Below are 22,642 nucleotides of genomic sequence, written 5' to 3'. Positions count from 1 at the left end.
TAGAACGCAACTACATTACAGGGTGTATTTCTGTTGGTGTTGGTATCTGCTCTAATGTCACACCTCCACAGAGGAGGAGATCAATCCATATAACGCTGCTGCATTCGGATTTATCGCATACACTGTCAATGTGCTTTTTTTCCAGGGTTGTTTTTTTCTATAGAGGAAGAAAGGAGATGAAAGTCACGTGTTGAAGTAGCAATAGAAAAAAAATATTGGCACCCTCGAATACTTGGATAACAGATACTGACATAACGTGGTGGGGTTAAGCTGATACAATTATATGCGTCATTTGCCAACATTCTGTATTCACATACCACAAACACACACACACACACACACACACACACACACACACACACACACACACTACTATGTGCTACTACTATGTACCATGTGTGTAACTTGAACCAAGAAACAAGTCTGAAGTCAAATAAAATGACACCCTAAAGAAAGAAAGAAAGAAAGAAAGAAAGAAAGAAAGAAAGAAAGAAAGAAAGAAAGAAAGAAAGAAAGAAAGAAAGAAAGGGAATTTGGAAGTGAAAGAGGGAGAGAAAGAAAGATGGAGAAAGAAAGCGAGAGAGAAGGACAGAGAGGGAGAGGGAGGAAGAGGGAAAATGAGAACGTGAGAGAGAAAGTGACAAAGAGGAAAAGAGAAAGGAAGGGGGAAAAGGGGAGCGAATGAGAGAGAGAGAGTGTGTAAGAGAAAGAAAGAAAGAAAGAAAGAAAGAAAGAAAGAAAGAAAGAAAGAAAGAAAGAAAGAAAGAAAGAAAGAAAGAAAAAACGCTATCCTGAAGGTCGGCGCACCTGTTAGTACGGTGTTCACAGCGTTAGCCACACCTGCGCACGCGCGTCACAGGTCAACTATAGGCGTATATTCACTATACTGCGTTTAGTGAATAAATGATATAAATAAACATAAATAAATAAACAAAAAATAGATACATTTCAAGAGAGAGAGAGAGAGAGAGAGAGAGAGAGAGAGAGAGAGAGAGAGAGACGCTACTTACTGAATGTTGGAGCTGTTCCAGTGCACCGCGTGCCGGCTCGCGCGCGCCAGGTAAAAGTTCGCACAGGTGAGCGCGAGCAGAAAGAGCGCGAGCGCGGCGAGCGCCATAATCCTTCCCTGCCTATCGATACCGCCGTCTCCCTGCGTCTCCCGTCTTTATCTCTCCGTGTCCTGTGTGAGAGTGAGTGTGTATGGTGTCCGGTCCGTCTCGTCTTGTCTCGTCTCGTCTCGGGCCGGTTTCTGCAGGTCCCGTCAGTCACAGCAGCGTCCCGGTCGCAAAAAATGAGAAACAGCAGCAGCAGAAGCAGAAGCGCAACGACGCCAAGTAGCGGCTCAGACCGCGAGCACGGCGATGCGCGCGGACCGTGCACGCTGCATGCAAGTCACACGAATCCATAGCCAGCACCGCGTCCCCATGCCTCAATTATCCCTCCTTCTTTTCCTTTCCTTTTCTTTTTTTCTTCTCTTTTAAATCAATCCTGCACCGCAGAGACCTGAAACCCTCTCCCCCCCCCCGCTCGCTCGCGACGTCTCGGGACGGAGGAAGGCTTTTACCTGGACCGGATGCTTGACATTGATGAGAAGCTAAAAAAAATATAGAAATGCATATAAAAAAAGAAAGAAAGAAAAAGATCAATGCAATAGGTAAATAAATGAAAATGAATAAAAGAAAGAAAGTGTCCCCTTTCGGAGGACAGTGCAGGAGAAGACGGTGCACCGCTGCGCACGAGCACGAGCGCGCGCACCGGTCCAAAGTGAACAAAGGCGAAGGAGGCGATGAGATTCCGTCCGCGCGCCTGATAAGTAACTATATATATATTTATTTATTATTTTTGCACTATGGTGTCGTCTTTTTTTTTTTTTGCTTTCTCTCTCTTTTTTTTTAAATGAAATATGCTTGACTATCTGATGCTCTCCATCGGCATTGATGATGCGCGTTTCACACTAACGCATAGAATGTGACCAGAACAGGTCCTCGTGCGAGTTTTATTCGCCTCCCTCCATCCGGCCCGAGCATCAACTAGCCTCAAGTTCTCTCTCTCTCTCTCTCTCTCTCTCTCTCTCTCTCTCTCTCTCTCTCTCTCTCTCTCTCTCTCATCCCTCTCTCTTTGTGTCTCTCGCGAATTGGTAGGCTGTGCTCGTTCGTCTTATAGCCCCGCCCCCTCCCCCTCTCTATAAACAGCCCCCACGTTCTTCAGCATCAGCTCCCTTCAAGACCAGAAGAGAAGACAGGCTCGGTCCCAAATCACACAATTTTCCGAAACACATTAAATTAAAACGAGATCTACCCTATATATATATATGAAATATAAAAAAATATATAAAATCATACTAAATTGCAACCTACACTGGTTCAGAAAGAGTTTATACACATTCTCATCTCAAACTTTCTTTCTTTTTTTCTTCTTTTTTTCTTTTCTTTTTTTTTTTTTTTAATGAAAAGAGGCCTTTGGGCGGTCTCCCAAAATCTGTTCTATCTTCAGCATCAATGAGCTGTAATATGCACAAACTGATGTTTTTTTTTTTTTTCCTAGACATTGAGTTGAATGCACAGACCTTTACACACACACACACACACACACACACACACATACACACACACACACACACACACACACACACACACTCACACACACACACACACACACACACACTCACACACACACACACACACACACACACACACACACACACACACACACACACTCACACACACACACACACACACACACACACACACACACACACACACACACACACACACACATTCCCGTCCCTTCAGCATGGGGTAAGTCTGGTGTAATACAGTGTGATTATGGGAAATCCTCTTAGGCGAGTAAATTGATTCTCTCCTCTCTGCACTCCCCAACTCATCTGCATGCAGGGTGTGGAATTGATGGTTAATGCACCTGTGATAGGCAGAACACGTGCACGCTCTTTTCTCTCTCTCTCGTGCACGTGCACACGCATACACGCACACGTACTACTACTGCTACTACTACTGCTACTACTACTCGTTCCCATCATTATTATTTTGCATTGAGGATGGCTTGTTGTCTCTCGCGTCGCCTCGGGGCATGTTGCTGTGGTGATTCTGTTTTTTGAAGGGATGCAGAGACGCTGATACAGATACATAGCGAGAGAGATGGAGGGAGAGGAAAGAAAGAGGGGGGGAGAGTGAGAGAGAGGAAGAGGGATAGTTTCGGTTTCCTTGCCGTGCCTGCTGGGAATGAGTTGGTTAAAGAGAAGTCAAAATGATTTATTGGGAGAAAAGGAGGGAATAGAAGAAAAGTGGATGGAGAGAGAAAAAAAGAGAGAGGAAGACACAAAGAGAGAGAGAGAGAGAGAGAGAGAGTGAGAGAGAGATAGAGAGAGAGATGAGGTGTCATTGGGGAATCCCTCTGTCTTTTCCTCTTTTATGTTTTTGCCTATCTCAGTCACCTGGATATCACAAGAGCGCTCTCTCTCTCTCTCTCTCTCTCTCTCTCTCTCTCTCTCTCTCTCTCTCTCTCTCTCTCTCTCTCTCTCTGTGTGTTAGTCTTTGTCGTCTGGCCCTGTCTTTGCCTACACCCATTGTGTCAAGCTACGTTGACTCCTTTGCAGTCTATTTCTGTCCTTCCTTGGCTCCCTTGCTCTCTCGTGATCTACCTGTCACTTCTTTGTGTGCCTTACACTCATCCATCTGCCATCCATCTTTCTCTCTCTCTCTCTCTCTCTCTCTCTCTCTCTCTCTCTCTCTCTCTCTCTCTCTCTCTCTCTTTCTTTCGTTCTTTCTTTCTTTCTTTCTTCTTTCTCTATCTCTCATGTCTTTTTTTTTTTCATTTCGGTGCAGAAGTGCTTCTCCTCCGCTTTCAGCCTTCACTTCATTGCGACGATGGCATAAAACCTTTGGAACACCCATGCTAATGCATTTAGTACATTTATGGAAAAAACAACCCTTCTCACAACGTCAGCGTGCACGACTGTATACCCTCGTCGTACACTGTAGGAAGGACCTCGACAGGAAATAGCGTTCAGAATTTTTCCTTCAAATCCACACCTTACTCAAAGACCTCTTTAGTCAAATACTTTGGCCTCGTTCAAGAGCGGCCTCACTGTTGTTTTTCCATTGTGTTATTTTCCCAACACAAACTGTTTCATATATCTATAAGAGGGGGGGTGAAGGAGGGGGCATTGTCAGATTTTATAAAGCAGCTTTCATTTGCAACACTGCTTCCCAATCCAATCGAGCTTTTCCCTTTCGATAGCAGATGAAGAAAAATGGCCCCTGTGGCGTAGCCGGGGCCGCCGGCGCACCGGCCCTTATGACATTTAGCTCGGCGCGGCCCTATCCGTCACACAGCCCGTTTCCCCCGCTCAAATCCAATCTCGCTGCCCTCATAACGTTCAACCTAATACCAAACTCCCACAGCCGAGTCTTCTCCACGCACCAGCTGCGAGGGGAAATCACAGGCAGGGTGGCATGACTGACTTGACCCCTTGACACAGGAAGTCCTTTCTCAGACAGCCGTGTGACACACAGAGATGTGGCGGAGAGTACAAAGTGATGCATTCATCCAGCAAGCAGAGCGATTAGAGAAGAAAAAGAAAAAAAAAACAGACATTTTTTTTTATTTGTATGAACGACCTGACCTTTAAAATAAATTCACAATCGCAGCTGTGGCTTTTGGCAGATATGGTTTTGGTATGAAATTATTAAAATAAGTTTTGTTTCTAAATTTTTTTCTCTCATTCCTTTTCTCTTTCTCTCTCGCACTCTCTCCTTCGCCGTCATTCCCCAAAGTGTTCAGTGTTGTGTTAGTAAACCGTGCTGACATCCACCCCCTCCCTCCGGCCTCCCTCCTGCTTGGTTCTCCTGCTCTCCGTATATCTCTCTCGCTCCCCCCTTTCTTTCTCTCTCTCTCTCTCTCTCTCTCTCTCTCTCTCTCTCTCTCTCTCTCACTCCACTGACTGACATGAATTTTCAATCTCACTGTTTACCTTCCACTGCTGTGCCTAAAACAACACTGGCAGAGATAGAGCCCATGTAGGAGAAGGAGGGAGGGAGAGAGGGTTGCAGGGCAAAAAAAAATGGAGAGAGAGAGAGACTGAGAAAAAGGGAAAGAGGGAGAATGTGGTGAAGAAAAAAAAGCAGAGGTGTAGGAGACCATGGAGTCTTGGGTGGGAGGTGAAAGAGGTGCAAAAAGAGAGAATAGAAGCTGGCAGTATGTGTGTGTATGTGTGTGTCCGTGATACAATTGAAAGAATTTGGTTACAGTCCTATAATAAACTGCACACTTTTAGCGCAGTGTCAATGTTTTTTCTTATTATTTTTATTATTATTATTATTAGTAGTAGTAGTAGTATTAATAAACTTAAAAATATAAAGTAAAACAACAATGCCAGGGTGTATAAAAACGAAACTAGAGTTAGAATGAAGGATGGAATGAAGACATTTGTTAGAGTACGCTGAAATATTTAGAACAGTTAAGTAGATCAAATCTTTAGAAAATTAAATATCAAACACACACACACACACACTAACACACACACACACACACACACACACACACACACACACACACACACACACACACTGTATCTGTATTACCCAATTGAATCAATTACTCATTTTCATCAAAATAATAAAAAAGTATATATCATTGATTTGATTTATTCTTTTTTCTTTATATATACAGTGAGGAAAATAAGTATTTGAACACCCTGCTATTTTGCAAGTTCTCCCACTTAGAAATCATGGAGGGGTCTGAAATTGTCATCGTAGGTGCATGTTTACTGTGAGAGACATAATCTAAAAAAAAAAATCCAGAAATCACAATATATGATTTTTTAACTATTTATTTGTATGATACAGCTGCAAATAAGTATTTGAACACCTGTCTATCAGCTAGAATTCTGACTCTCAAAGACCTGTTAGTCTGCCTTTAAAATGTCCACCTCCACTACATTTATTATCCTAAATTAGATGCACCTGTTTGAGGTCGTTAGCTGCATAAAGACACCTGTCCACCCCATACAATCAGTAAGAATCCAACTACTAACATGGCCAAGACCAAAGAGCTGTCCAAAGACACTAGAGACAAAATTGTACACCTCCACAAGGCTGGAAAGGGCTACGGGGAAATTGCCAAGCAGCTTGGTGAAAAAAGGTCCACTGTTGGAGCAATCATTAGAAAATGGAAGAAGCTAAACATGACTGGCAATCTCCCTCGGACTGGGGCTCCATGCAAGATCTCACCTTGTGGGGTCTCATAGATCCTAAGGAAGGTGAGAAATCAGCCCAGAACTACACGGGAGGAGCTGGTCAATGACCTGAAAAGAGCTGGGACCACCGTTTCCAAGGTTACTGTTGGTAATACACTAAGACGTCATGGTTTGAAATCATGCATGGCACGGAAGGTTCCCCTGCTTAAACCAGCACATGTCCAGGCACGTCTTAAGTTTGCCAATGACCATTTGGATGATCCAGAGGAGTCATGGGAGAAAGTCATGTGGTCAGATGAGACCAAAATAGAACTTTTGGGCCATAATTCCACTAAACGTGTTTGGAGGAAGAAGAATGATGAGTACCGTCCCAAGAACACCATCCCTACTGTGAAGCATGGGGGTGGTAGCATCATGCTTTGGGGGTGTTTTTCTGCACATGGGACAGGGTGACTGCACTGTATTAAGGAGAGGATGACCGGGGCCATGTATTGCAAGATTTTGGGGAACAACCTCCTTCCCTCAGTTGGAGCATTGAAGATGGGTCAAGGCTGGGTCTTCCAACATGACAATGACCCGAAGCACACAGCCAGGATAACCAAGGAGTGGCTCTGTAAGAAGCATATCAAGGTTCTGGCGTGGCCTAGCCAGTCTCCAGACCTAAACCCAATAGAGAATCTTTAGAGGGAGCTCAAACTCCGTGTTTCTCAGCGACAGGCCATAAACCTGACTGATCTAGAGAAGATCTGTGTGGAGAAGTGGGCCAAAATCCCTCCTGCAGTGTGTGCAAACCTGGTGAAAAACTACAGGAAACGTTTGACCTCTGTAATGGCAAACAAAGGCTCCTGTACCAAATATTAACATTGACTTTCTCAGGTGTTCAAATACTTATTTGCAGCTGTATCATACAAATAAATAGTTAAAAAATCATACATTGTGATTTCTGGTTTTTCTTTTTTAGATTATGTCTCTCACAGTGGACATGCACCTACAATGACAATTTCAGACCCCTCCATGATTTCTAAGTGGGAGAACTTGCAAAATAGCAGGGTGTTCAAATACTTATTTTCCTCACTGTATATATATATATATTTTTTTTTATCTTATTTTATATATAATTTAACCAAGCAGGCATTTTTTTTTAACTCTTGATGTTCACAAAATGTGAATAATAATAAGCTGCTTTAACAACAAACAACATGCAATTTTACATTTTGTATTTCTTTCCCCTAACTGTACCAAAATCGACCCGAGCCGTGACTCAAAGCCCAATGTACGTACCAAACCGTGAATTTTGTGAATTGTAATAAATTCAATGAAAACCAACATCAGAGTACGTGTTAGAAGGGTTTGGACCAAAATAAGCGACCAGAACACCTTAAATATCTCTTGGCTTTCGATTCTACAAGTTGTATCAGGAACTGTAGAGGAGGACAGAGCTACATACTTCCAAAAAGATTCTGCTTTAGTAGATGACTTTTAATTACAGGAAATTAAGTTTTATTGGTCTAAAATCTCCCACAAACATTCAGCCAGACTAAGAAGCCTTTGGTTTTATATCATTTAAACTATGTTAAACTATGCTTATTTGCACACTTGCTCTTTTTTTGCATTGCTGCTCACCATTGCATAACTTACCATTGTATATATCCACCTGATTTCTGTTTATAGTAACAGCAATATATTATGTTCATAGTACATATCCTTCTGTACATTTCAGTTTATAGTAATAGCCATCTGTATATTATGTTCATAGTACATACACATCTGTAAATTACTCTTATAATATTATTTTATATAATTTATGTAAACACTGTATATCCTGCACTTGCTGCTATTGCACTTCTGGTTAAACCTAAACTACATGTCGTTGCCTTGTACTTGTACATGTGTAATGACAATAAAATTGAATCTAATCTAATCTAATCTAATTTTACTCAGGGTTCAACCATTCTGTGAGTCATGGTGAGCCTTCTGGATGGAGGTGAAGTTATCCTGGAAGGGACCAACAACTGGAGCTGATCCAAGCCAGGAAAACGTACAACATACAATTTCATTTCTGCTGATCCATGTGTATAAGGAAGCCTTTTTTTATACTTATTTTTTACTAACTTTATCTGTATCTGTATCGAGTATCTGTACTTTATCATTTTGCTAAACTTTTACTCCACTTCATTTGTACAGCACAGCAGGATATTTATCACATAATCAGAGCAGAAACATTTTATAATAGGGTTTATATTGTTTAAATGTGGAACATGATGGTGAAATAGAGCTTTCTTCAAGTGACACTCCACCCAAAAGCTGGCTGATACTAGTAATTGTTATATACGACAACTGGTATAGTTTGTGCAATACTGAGCTGCCAAAATATGACCAATGTGAACCTATAGAGCTAGAGAGGTTCAAAGAAGACCATTGTCTGGATCTTGTGACCAAACATTTTCTAATAGAGTCAGAAATTCTACAATGTACAGTATGTCTAGCCAACAGAAATTCACCATAACATGCATCATAGCATTATTTTACTAGGTGCCATCATGGTACAGTCTACATACATGTCTAAATTTATATTGAACGGTGTGATTTGAATTGATCTTATAATATTGATAAAATTGCAGTCTGCAGAAGGCATTACTCAACGAAGTTGTCTCATGAGAAAGGCATTAGCTAGGCGCTGGGAACAATTCAAGTATTTTTAGCATTTTTATGTCTCCCTACTTCATTTCAACTAATTTATTTCATTTTGCGAAACTTCGTACTTTTTTGCTTCGTTACAGGTCAGAAAATCATGCCTTGCCTTGCAATTGGAAAGTGAATACATAAACAGCGAGAAGCGAGAAGACCACAAGCGTAACCCCACGGTTCTGGTGAGAGTGTGTGGAGTAAGGGTTCTCTCACAGTTTTTCTGTAATTATAGAAATATCTCTCCTTACAAAGTTATGATGTGAAGATTAACTCTGTGATGACTACATATTTCATAAATGAAACAGTGGCACAAGGTCCAGTGTAACTTTAGGCACATAACCAGATGGCAATAAAATAGCACTTAGAAAAATGACCATTAGTTACATTTATTTAGTCATAAGGCTGACACTCACCATCTGGTTGATTGAGCCATGTTACAAAATGCTCACGTTCTTCATTGTATTGTATAATAGTTCTGATGTTGTAGTGTCTGCCATGGAAATGAAATGCATACTTGGAGATGTCTCTTCGTGGCAGAACCTCAAAAAAAGTAATGCAATCACTGAAGAAATACAAGTGAAAAAGAATGACCAAAAATATAAATTAATAATGAATAAATCCACACACACACACACACACACACACACACACACACACACACACACACACACACACACACACACACACACACACACACACATATACAGGGCTTTCGAGTCAGTGCACTTGTACTGAATGCAATCCTTTTTGTGACTTCTTACACTGTATGAAATGCGATTTGTAGTGCGTTGTAAAACTCATTTTGTTTTGTGCATGCGCTAAATCGCTGCCACTTCCTGCATTTTTCAACAGTCTAGCCAGATGGATCCTTTTGCATTTCATGTCAAGCTTCAAGAATTTCTCTTAAACTAAGAAAAAAATTCGAACAATATCCTACCACATATCGAGTGAGTAAATGTATGAAGCACGGAAGGAATTAGTTGATGACTTTTAATAACAGGCTATGTATTTTTATTGGTCCAAAATCTCCCACAAACATTCAGCCAGACTTAGAAGCCTTATAGAAATATCTCTCCTTACAAAGTTATGATGTGAAGAAAATTGGAAGACTGAATTGTAATAATTATTTAAATATTGTTTTTTTAATATTGGTGTATTAGCTTTGGTACTGTTGTACATTCAATGTACATATTTCTATATATTGTACATACACACACACACACACAAACACACACACACACACACACACACACACACACACACACACACACACACACACACACACACGTATACAATATTTAGCTATACAGACATGAAGACACACTCATCTTGCACATGTATTAGGGGTGTAATGGTACACAGTTCAGTAGGGTTTTAAAGTCACGGTTCGGTTACATTTCGGTACAGTTTAGGGGAAGAAATGGAAAATATAATCTTTTCATTTTTTATTAATGCAGTTTATTATTAATAATATTTATGAACTGTAAATTTTTATTTTTACAATTTTACATAAAATACTTGCTTTTTTATATAGTATTCTATTATTATTTTATTTATTATCATTATTTTATAATATGTAAAATAATATTTTCTAATATTTAATAAAAAATAAAATAAAATATATAAAAATGTTATAATTTGATTGATTTAAAATTAACATATATTGTTTCATTTTCTAAAGATATGTTCTACAAACCTGTTCTATGTATTTCTGAATACTTTAACAAATGTCTTCATTCCTTCCATCCTTCATTCATTGACTCCCTCGATATTCGGTATTGTCAGGATTTTCTCCCTAAAATTTCTTGAAGCTCATGTGCAGTGGTTTTGTGTTTTGTATTTCCTGTATGTAGTAAGTAGCCACAGTGACACTGCGTTAACTCTACTTTCCTCTTTTTTATACAAATATCTATGTGTTTAATTTTTTTCTCCAACAGGCTGAACGAGAGGTGTGTATGGGGAGGTGGTTATGGCTCTGGGTTACAGATTGGAAGGTCAGGGGTTCAAACCCTGATACCGCTACGCTGCCACTCTTGGCCCCTTGAGCCTTAACCCTTAACATTGCTGGGATATGTGAAGAAAGACTGGGATCACTAGATGATGAATATATTTATATACTACATTCATTAGGAAAAATCAGGGTCATGTCTAAACAAAATCTTGTAAGAGAGTGATTGGGTTTATATTTATAAAAATAAAAAAAATAGTCACATCGAGCCCGAGTCCACTTCAGTATTAATTCCGAGGTCTGAAAGAGTAATGAATATTTTAAGCACTAAACAGATACATTGGGTCAAACGTGTCCTTGACAAAATAAGCGAGATTTCCAGACAAAGGGTGCAGCAGCTAATAGCATGCAAGGCGACTAACTAAATAATCAGTATGTGTGCAAAAGAAGGATGGAAAGAAAAAAGGGGCACACCGACCATCAGGGGTGAAATGGAAAAGGCTGAAAGTAAAAGTCATGTTGGGAAACAAAGAGGAATGAAAAGAGAAAAGAATGATCTTTTTTTTGTTAATCCGGGGAAGAAAGAGAGAGGGAGAGAGCTTAGAATAGACACACTCAGTGGCATGAAATATTGAAAGAGAGGGCAAGAAAACAAGACAAAGGAGAGGAAAATGGAGGGACTGATAGAGATAAATACAATGGTTATTTGGGCACCGCGTGTTGGCAAAGGGGGCAAGATGGAGTGAGAGAAAAGCGAGGACGAGGACTGCAGCAAAAGATAGATGATGGAAAGAATGCCGAGTTTGGCACTGTGATGGAGGGTGGGATTTAGTGGGGAGAGAGAGAGAGAGAGAGAGAGAGAGAGAGAGAGAGAGAGAGAGAGAGAGAGAGAGAGAGAGAGAGAGAGAGAGAAATATTTTGGAGGTAGAAAAATAGATGGTTTACGCTGGAAATATCAGTCTGCAAAGTGTTTCATCTCTCTCATCCCCACTTCCCTTCATTCTCTCTCTCTCTCTCTCTCTCTCTCTCTCTCTCTCTCTCTCTCTCTCTCTCTCTCTCTCTCTTTGATCTCTCACTCACTGATCTCCTCCTCTCCCTTACTGTCAAATATTTAAGATGTATGGCAGCTTTTGTGCAAATTACCATGCAGATCCGGTGGTGTTTTCAGCACCATCAAATGCCACTCCTCTCATTCACAAGCCCCTAGAAGCCTGCAATTGCTTCTCATCCCCCCCCTTCTCTTTCCCTAAAATCATTATTAATTCATTTCTAATCCTTTCGGAACTTTTAAAAAGAAAGTAAGAGGATCAGTAGTACGCATTTTTATCTGTCCTTTCGGATCTAATCACACTTTTATAACCCAGGGCTAAAGTCAGAGGCTCCTTATTGACCCAGCTAGACCAAGCGGCTTCAGCGCTTTATTCAGTCCCATCTGTAAAACTTCAGCATCAGCAAAGCAGCAGCATCATCATCATCATCTGCTGCTGCTGCTGCTGTTAAAGCTACAGCTGGGGCAGAGGAGGAGAGCAGATTGGTTGATCGGCGATCGATTGCAGAGGCCTGTTTTCTTACCAAGCATTTTGCTGCCTGGCACTGACATAAATCAGGGCCTCAGAGCTGCACTGCACTCAGGACCGTCCTTTATTACCTTTCCTTGTGTGTATGCGTGCGCGTGTGTGTGTATGTGTTTAATAATTTATTCATTTAATTATCCTGAAGATCAGGAAAAAAGAAATATTTGATCCAATCTTGTTACATTTTTTTTTTTTTTATGTCTTTTATAAGGGGAAAAGGGTCATTTTTTACATTCATTTATTATTAGTTGTTTATTAGTTTATTAACTGATACATCAATTAATTAATTAATCCACCATTCTATTGTAAATGTTTGCTTTGAAAGAGTTTTTTGGATTGGATATGGTTTTAGGTTATTTGTATTATATTTGTAAGATTATTTTCTATCTATTATTTACATGTATTATTGTTTTCTATCTGTCATATTATATATGTGCAGCAGAAGTGTTATTTTTCTCTGTTTTCAGGCCAACATTTTTTCCCCCTGTGTAATTTCTTTAAATGCATTATCAAGCTCATTGAAAGGCTCAGTAGTTTCTCAAGAAAAAAATAAATCCAGTGAGTATTGATATTCGACTTCGATACTCAAGGATTCAGTGTTTGTATTGGATGAGAAAATTTGGTATCATGCCACCTTTGAGTATGTGAATATTTAACTATTATTTATTGGAATTATATTGTGCAATATAAAGATCAATTTGCTTCTGGCTCGTTTTCTCAGCTTCTCATCAAACCTTTGATGGCGTTGGATTTCTGATTGGAAAATCATGAGTTTAAATTTCAGCAACACCAACCTCCTGATCATGGGCCCTTCATCAAGACCCTTAACCCTCTACAGTTTAGATGTATTAATAAGACCATTATAAACCGCTTCGAATAAGTGCTTCTGCCAAATTCTATTAATGTAAATATGTGGCACATAACCAAACTAATGTTTTAAGAGGATCATATGCCGCTTGTGGGTTTGCCCAGCTGAGGGCTGGTTCTTTGAACCGCTCTCCTCTACAGAACTCAGATAAGGGAGATAGAGTTATCAGATTGACACGAGTCCTTTATTTGCACTGGATTCAATCATATACATGTGACGAATATGTATCTGAGGTAGTTTCTGAAATAAATAATGAATATACAAGTCTGCACATGAACTTACCAGATCATTACACCAACACTGTACTCAAAAACTTTCATATAATACTATTTGAATACACAGAGACATAGGTATACACATATAAATTAGATTTAGAAAAGATGTGTAACATTGCACAGTGTCATTTCATACAAGATTGTAATAATAACACAGTACATTGTGCTTTACAAGACATATACCTTTATTTGTCCCACAGTGGGGAAATTTCTTTTTTTTTTACCTTATAAGCATTATTCAACATAAATACTCCATTAGTAATATGAGCTTCCACGCTATAAGTAGATGATACTTATTTGAAAAGCTTAACACCAACCAAAAGCAGATTCACTGTAACATGTAAGCTTGTTTGGAACTTGCTTTGTCATAATCTTCATCCAAAAATGGAAGCCCCGCCCACTCCATTTACATAACTATAAATAAGTGCTCTAGCACTCTATCTGCACATGCTATGACACACTTCTGAGCAAACCCAAACCAGCTAAAAACATTTTTGTCTTGAATTTTACCTCAGACATTTTAATCATAGCCATGCCTGTCTCTTAAAATGGATGCCTTTCCCTTAAAATCCCTAAAAAAATGCATTCTTAAAAGTATAAAAGTGAATTTCTCTGCTTTTCTTTGCCTCAAACTGTTCTCTGCAGCACAATAAACGAGCGAATGGTGGAAAACGAGAGTCTCATGAGTCTCATTTATTCAATTCTTGCTCATTTCCTGACCAATGATTAGTTGTTACGACCATCAAAAGCTTCAGATTTACCATTTAAGGCTCTTTTTCTTTGTGCCCAGAAGTCTACGTTTGTTCATTTGGCAAATGCTTTTATTTAAAGTTATTCGGGTCACTGACGTTTTTTAACGCCTGCATATATTAATTTTGGCACAAATAATTCAATAAGCTATGAACTTTTTTAACGTGCTTGTTGTTAATTTGGTTGGGCTGAAGCCAATTCTTCTTGCTATTTCTTTCCCATGGTCAGACTTGAACACACCAGCAAGGGCAGAGCGGTAATTTCTGAAAAAAATAAAATACTGTCTTGTTTTCATACAAACAGCTTCTGTGACTGCTCACTATGAAAACAAGCTTCTGCATCAACAACTGACCCGATGATTTTATTTCTAACACCCAACATCGAACGCCTCAACTATGTTTGTCAAACGCTAATCAGACAATTAGCACGTCGTAGAATATAAACCAGTACGAAACCCAGGGCTTTCTGAAGGCTCACTCATGAGTAGTATTGGTTGTCATTTGTCTCAGAGAGTCTGTTATTGTTATTTGCCATGGAACCATCAATGTGAAATCCAATTGAATTTAATCGCATCAGATTACAGAGCATGTCACTGTGCTGAGCGTTAGAAAGGAACGAGAGCAGTTGATATCGATCACCTAAACTCTTGATAATGTATTTATTATAACTAGAGACGGCGCCAATCGATATCCAGGATCTGTATCAAGCAAACAGTGCTGGATGGGATAAAAAAAAAATCTTTTAAAAATGAATAATAATTGGATTCAGTCCTGTAGCAAAAAAAAGCAATTGTAAATGGGTTAGAAATAAATTTTGAACTAGAAAAGTTTACAATTAATAAACTTTATTGTACACTTCAGTTAAAAGATTTTAAGCTTAGCAGTGCACAAAAAACATTAGATGGGTATAAATATATTATAATGGCTATTACTACTACTACTACTACTACTACTACTAATATTAATAATAATAATAATAATAACAACAATAACAATAATATAAATGTATGCTTTATGTAAGTCCTGCCCTTATTTATATTTTTCTCTATTTCCTTAAACAAACTTCAGTTAACAATATTTATACTTAATTAGTTAATTATTTATACTATACTGAATAAAAAACACTAAGTTGTGAATTTGATTATGAATTTTTACAGTATGTTTTTTAACTGAGCTTCAGATTAAAGAAACATTTTAAACCTCAGTAGTGTATAAAAAATAAATAAGAGTATATATGAATAATATGGTTTCAATAATAATAACAATACTACAAATACTATTATTCTATTACTACTACTACTTATAATAATAATAATAATACTATTTATACCTTGTAAGTAGTACATTTGTTTATGAAAAACAATCAAAAGCTTAGTAGTGTATAAAAATGAGGAACCATCCGATGAGTATTGATATCAGATGATATTCATTACCAATGTCAGTGCCATAAAAGAACATGTGGTATTGTGCTGTCTCTAATTGTTCCCTCAAAAGCATTCAACACTTACTACATTCAACACTTACTACACAAATATTGTAAAGCATTTTAATTAAGCTGATCATATAAAATCAAGTTTGATGTAACAATCCTTGACTGGACCCACGAGATTTCAATGTAATAAACATTCACATGCAAAAATACTCAAACTTTCAAGCCTCAAGAAGTCTCATAGAAATGTCTTTATGTACAATAAAATATACAATATATTATATAAAGAGAAACAATCATATAACAATATAGAATTCATTATTATTATTATTGGGCTGTAAGATAATATTCATTAAACACAACACTGATACAGTGATATCAAAAGCAACTAAAATACAATTCAATTTACTTTGATTTGCATCATTCTTTTAACAGTGGACATTGCTCCAAAGCAGCTTCACAGAAATAAATATAAATAGAATTATAACTGCCAAATAAAACCTTCTTAACAGTACGCCATACTAATAATACCAATGCTAATACCTATTGCTACTACTAATATTACTAAAGCTACTACTACTAATATTAATAGTACATCTACTATTTTATTTAATTCACTTTGATTTATATCACTTTAACAGTGGACATTGTCTCAAAACAGCTTTACAGAAATAAATAAAAATGTCATACTTATAATGCCAATGCTTTATGTCAAGCATTGGCATTGGCACTACTACTACTACTAATAATAATACCATTACTAATGCATATAAACACTAGTAGTACTAGTAGAAGAATCACATGGAGGAATCCTAAAGAACATAGTTTTATAGACCAACTATAACAACAATTATTATTATTATTGTTATAAAGCAATATAGTATTTGAATTTAAGATAATGTAAGATAATAATCATTATAAACAACACTGATTCAGTGATACCAAAAGCAAATCAATTTGAATTAAATTTACTTTGATTTGCATCATAATTTTTTTAACAGTGGACATTGCTCCATAGCAGCTTTACAGAAATAAATATAAATAGAATTACAACTGCCAAATAAAACCTTATTAACAGTACGCCATACTAATAATACCAATGCTAATACCTATTGATTTTACTAATGCTACTACTACTAATATTAATAGTACATCTACTATAAATAATAACAATAATAATACCATTACTAGAGTGCATAATAATACTACTACTACTACTACTACTACTACTACTAATAATAATAATAATAATAATAATACTATTACTAGAGTGCATAACAATACTTCTACTACTACTAATAATAATAGTAGTAATACCATTACCAATGTCTACTAATTTTAGTAATTCTAGTAAAAGAAATCACATAGAAGAATCCTACAGAATATTAAGCCTCAGTATATAAAAAATAGCCATTACATAACACTGATACAGTTATAAAAACAAAACAAAAAAACATTTGGATTCACTTCAGTTTGATTTTCAGTTTGAAACCCTCCCTAATGCCTGCCATACTAATACACCAATGCTAATGCCTAATGATCCAACTATGACTAATAATAATAATAATAATTACAATAATAATAATAACAACAATAATAGTAGTAATAATTGTAATGTGTCTAACAAAAGTTCTCAAAAGATTTTTTTATTTGTTCAGTATTTGTTTCAACAATGAACATTTTAATAAAGCGTAAGAATTAGCATGTTGCACATTATTCAATACCAACAATTTCACTTTGGGACCAATAAAGTATTCGGATTCAGAAGTCATTTGTAGTTAATTGTAGTAATCAGCTACCTTTTGTTTCCTCCCCATATTTATTGGTTTGTGTTAAATATACCTCTGATCATAGCTGAAAATAGATTTTGTGGAACCTAATGAAATCTCTATAAAAAGTGAAGATGATGATAATAATAATAATAATAATAATAATAATAATAATAATAATAATAATAATAATAATAATAATAAGGATGTAGAGTGAATATATTTAGTCTCCTTGATAATTACACTGCCATGTTTAGGACATTAGGGGGAAAAAAGGTTGAAACAAAACAAGAAAAAATGATGATGATACAGTTTTAATGTCTATTTGAAATAAATGAATATTTTCCATACACACACAGATTAGCAGGTCGCTATACCTGCTGATGGAGTCACAGGTATACACTGGCAACACTGGGGTTCGACCCGGCGACCTTTCCGACAGAAGCCTTCTCCAAACCTTTCGAGCTAAGCTCCCACTCTTCTTAATTAGGTGTCATTGTTAATCACGCGTGTACATTATTGAAGGGATTACACAAGTGACCGAGGGAGACAAGAGACTCTCAGGCGTACAGGAATGAGTAATACGTGGTGAGGACACTTGTTTCTAAGGGAACATTAATTTTGAGGATTAAGTCCTCACCTTTGTCGCAGCACCATCCATTCCACCGTCTAAAAGACTGGGTCAGCAGTTCACATGATACACTCTAATGGTACATGTGATTGTGAGACACAGAGAGAAAACGAGTGTGAGGGAGGAAGTGTGTGAGAGAGAGAGAGAGAGAGAGAGAGAGAGAGAGAGAGAGAGAGAGAGAGAGAGAGAGAGAGTGCAGGATTTGAAGCTTATGTGCCCTTAAGAGACCAGATAGCCTGAGGCAAGAGCAAGATTGTCACGCGAGCTTGTGTGTGTTTGTGTGTGTGTGTGTGTGTGTGTGTGTGTGTGTGTGTGTGTGTGTGTGTGTGTGTGTGTGTGTGTGTGGCTTGAATCAATGTAATTCCGCAGACATTTCTTACCTGTACCCTTTGTATACAAGTGCAAAACACACTACTGTTTGTTTTTTTTCATGATTCTGAACATTTTATTTTTCAGCAGGAATGATGAGCTGGGTTTTCTCCTCCTCCAGCTCCTCCTCCTCGTCTTGTTCACTCATTCCAACCGCGTGTCAGTAGGTCGTCCACTCATGGACACATCACTTCCTGTTTGCTCAGGCCAGATTTGGGGCGATCTGGCTGGCCATTAGGTGTAATTACAGAGCGGCAGCTTGATTGATTAGCTGATATGGGACGATAGCTCTGTTACGGTTCTCACATTCGCCTTGCCACATCGATTCTCCCTGTCTCTCTCTTCTTTTCTCTCTCTCCCTCTCTCTCTCGCTTTGTTTTACTTTAAAGATACAAGATTTGAAGATTTAAAGGTTGCTTTAGTGGCTTGAGAAATTTTAGAATTCGTATTGCTGCAGATTGAGTACAGACATGTTAACCAAAACCACAAGCAAAGAAAACTGCAGGAACATCAAAATAAATTAATTAATAATATAGAAATAAATGTAGATATAAATATAAATAAATTATTACTTAATAAATTAAACAGTAGAAGAAAAACAAATGGCAATACTAATTAAACCTGAGAAATGAGATGAATTGGAGGAAAAAAAACAAGCAATAAATAAATTGTACGATTAATTACAAAATTACAAAATATCAATAAAAAAAAATACATATAACATATGTATTAACATGTGGTGATGTGTGATGCAGTTCCGTATATAGCTATCTGAACCATATGGACAAATGTATTTGACTTTTCCAGCCATATGTGGTTCTTCCCCAAACTGTTACCACAAAAAGTGGTGTGTGAGTCTCACAATTATATAGGATGCCTTTGGATAAGGTAGCATTATCATTTTTACTTCCTATGAACTAGGAATAGGAATAATAATTGATACAATTGGAATTTCAGCATAACAATGCTCCGGTGCACAACATCAGGTCCAAAAAGATGTGCTTTACAGGGTTTGGAGTGGAAGATCTTAAGTGGCCTGCTACAGAGCTCTGACCTCAAACATACTGAACACATTTGGAATGAATTGGAACCTACATCAGTACCTGACTTTACTATCGTCCTTGTGGCTTAACAAACACAAATCTTCACACTCCAAAATCTAGTGGAACACTTTTTCAGAACAGTGGAGGTTATTATAACAGCAAATGTGGACAAAGTGTGGAATGGGATGTTCAAAAAAGACATACCAATCTGTTGAGCAGGTGTCCACAAACATTTGTCCATATACTCTCTATCTATCTATCTATCTATCTATCTATCTATCTATCTATCTATCTATCTATCTATCTATCTATCTATCTATCTATCTATCTATCTATCTATCTATCTATCTATCTATCTATCTATCTATCTATCTATCTATCTTTCTTTCTTTCTTTCTTTCCGTGAGCGCATCGCCACCTAAGTAATGGATGTCAGAGGTGGTGGAAAAAAATAATGGCCAACTGTAAAGCTTTGAACAAATACTGTACAATAATTATTTATGATTTATTAGCACTAGAGCAGTAATAAGTGATTGGGTTACAGTTTGGTGCTAGGGAATCGATTCCAGCTAGCTAGCTAGCTAGCTAGCTAGCGAGATAGATAGATAGATAGATAGATAGATAGATAGATAGATAGATAGATAGATAGATAGATAGATAGATAGATAGATAGATAGACATTCAAATGTGCATACTTTTCTGTATATTTGTGTTTGTGTGTGTGTGTGTGTGTGTGTGTGTGTGTGTGTGTGTGTGTGTGTATGTGTGTGCCTGTGTGTGAGTGTGAGTGTGCGTGTGCGCGTGTGCTGTTTTCTCACCTGAGATCTCATTAGGAAACACTCCTCTCACTTGACTTAACATGCTGCTGGTGACATTTGACACCCAAAACAGGAAGCAGCAGGAGAAAGGAGTGACAAACCACAGGAAGTGTTAAACACTGTATCCCATCCAATAAACTCGAAAATTGTTAAAATTAGCTCTAACCACCTACAGAGCACCAACCTGACTTACAGTCTAACTCCAAATCCATCCTTCTCTGGCAAAGATTACAACTTCATGCAGTTTATTAATATTGGTATATTAAAAGTCTGGAGTCTTTATTTAATGTAGCTTATGAAATGGGTGAAACAAGGACACTGTAGATAATATTCATAATAATAATCATAACCTGCTGAAGAAAGTGCATCAGGCATCAGGGGTAGAAATGGAACAAACAACTGTACTGAGATGGAGGGGGTGAGATCTGAAAAACAGGGTACGGTTCAGCACAGGAAGTGGCAATCTGTCATTAATGAGCCGCTCTACATAGGGAAGAAAGAGTGTGATTAACGGTTATGTTCTGTCCTCTACTTAGTAAATAATGATCCAGGTATTTACGGATCTTAGACCTATACACATACACTGTAACAATACATTTAAAGTCAAATACTGGCTCTACATTTTACAGGCATACTACTGTATTGTAAAAAAAAAAAGACATAGTAGAGTTTAGCAGTATAAATTATATAGTACTATAACTGTAATGTGTACAGTATACAATAATGCAGAAGTATACATATATGAAGTGGTAGTATAGTGTCATACAATAGACAGTAGTATATAGTTCAAAAAGTATTATAGCAGTATCCAGTACCAGTAATATGGTATACACTAGTACAGTAGTGCATTATAGTCACTAAGAAAGAAACATAGAAGAGTACAATATACAATAGTGTAGTAGTATACATTATAAAGTAGTATAGTAGTGCACAATATATAGTAGTATACAGTAAAACATTAGTATACATGGAAAAGGAGTATACAGTAGAATATAGTGCTACAGTATACAATAGTGAAGACATTATAAAGTAGCATAGTAGAATAAATGATGCATTAGTGTAGTATGATAATATACAGTACAGTGTAATATAGTAGTATTCATTATAAAGGACCATACTTGTATACAATATAGAGTAGTATTATGTTTTACAATGTATAAAAGAATAGTAGTATAAGAATAGTAGCATTGTGCACAGTAGTATAATAGTATACAGTAGTAGTAGTAGTAGTAGTAGTAGTATGCATTTTAAAGTATTATTGTGATGTGTTGTACAATCAACAGTAATGAAGTAGTATCAGTGGTGGACAGTAATGAAATGAGTAATGTCATTTGATACTGTATTTAGTATGCATTAGTATACTGTACATTATACAGTGTACATTTGTGTAGTGAATAGTATGCATTATTTTGGTAATATGCGTTAGACAGTAATACAGTAGTATAAAATGTACAGTAGTAAGTCTATATAGTGTACACATTTTACAATATGCATTGGTTCAGTAGTATACATTATATAGTATGCATTATTAAAGAAGTAGACAGTATACTGTATGCATTTATAGATAGATAGATAGATAGATAGATAGATAGATAGATAGATAGATAGATAGATAGATAGATAGATAGATAGATAGATAGATAGATAGATAGATAGATAGATAGATTTTTTTTTCTCTTACGAATATTCCAGATTCCGGTGAAAATGATCACAGCATCGTTTCTTCAATTCGATCTAGATGATAAAGATCTCTGTTCATTAGTGAAATTAAGCCCAAATTATTTTTACTCCTGAACCAGGCCCAGCGTGGAAGGGTTGGGGCTCACGGCTGTAAAAGCGGGACACCTGTTTGAGAGCAAATGTTTCCTCTGTCAGATGGAGACTGATTGCTGATTGCTAATACCTTCTGTGGGTGTCAAGTCTTCATGTAGGTGGCTGATTGTTGTTGCCTGGATGGAGGATAAAGTAATGTGTCATCGCTAGAGACAACGCAGCACTTTGGCGCATAATGTTGACATCTTCAGTAAAAGAAAAAAAGCATCTGGGGGCATTTGAACGAGAGAAAGGGTGAGAATGAGAGATAGACGTAGTCAAAGGCTGGAAGAGAAGCAGAATGCTGATTCATTTGAATTGGCTGAAGGACACTGGGCACTGGAGGTGAGAGGTTTGTTAACGTCCACTTGCACTGATTTCTGCACTTGACAGCAAGGAAAGCGTCTGTGTTCATAAATAACACAAATAAAAGCTAAATTAAAACAAAAACATTC

At 37.3% G+C, this 22,642-nt stretch overlaps 1 protein-coding gene and 1 long non-coding RNA gene across 10 annotated transcripts in view; one reads left to right on the top strand and one right to left on the bottom strand.

Moving 5' to 3' along the window:
• Positions 1–2,122, bottom strand: part of efna3b (ephrin-A3b) — a 109,292-nt gene extending 107,170 nt beyond the window's left edge. For all 9 annotated transcript variants that reach the window (XR_014533187.1, XR_014533188.1, XR_014533189.1 and 6 more), the window contains exon 1: positions 1,011–2,122. Coding sequence is in view for 3 of the 9 variants with exons in the window: in XM_083539274.1 (XP_083395400.1) it covers positions 1,011–1,117 (107 nt within the window). In the remaining 6 variants the exon portion in view is untranslated. The remainder of the gene's footprint in view (positions 1–1,010) is intronic.
• LOC310725725 overlaps positions 1–9,441 on the top strand; it is a 49,955-nt gene extending 40,514 nt beyond the window's left edge. Inside the window, exons 2-3 of the long non-coding RNA XR_014533480.1 lie at positions 8,156–8,252; positions 8,995–9,441. This is a non-coding gene — a long non-coding RNA (uncharacterized lncRNA). The remainder of the gene's footprint in view (positions 1–8,155; positions 8,253–8,994) is intronic.
• The last annotated feature ends 13,201 nt before the right edge of the window (positions 9,442–22,642 follow it).

This window comes from Silurus aristotelis (genome assembly GCF_946808225.1).
Source record: "Silurus aristotelis genome assembly, chromosome: 1".
Classification (NCBI taxonomy): domain Eukaryota; kingdom Metazoa; phylum Chordata; class Actinopteri; order Siluriformes; family Siluridae; genus Silurus; species Silurus aristotelis.
This window is presented reverse-complemented; position numbering and strand designations above follow the sequence as displayed.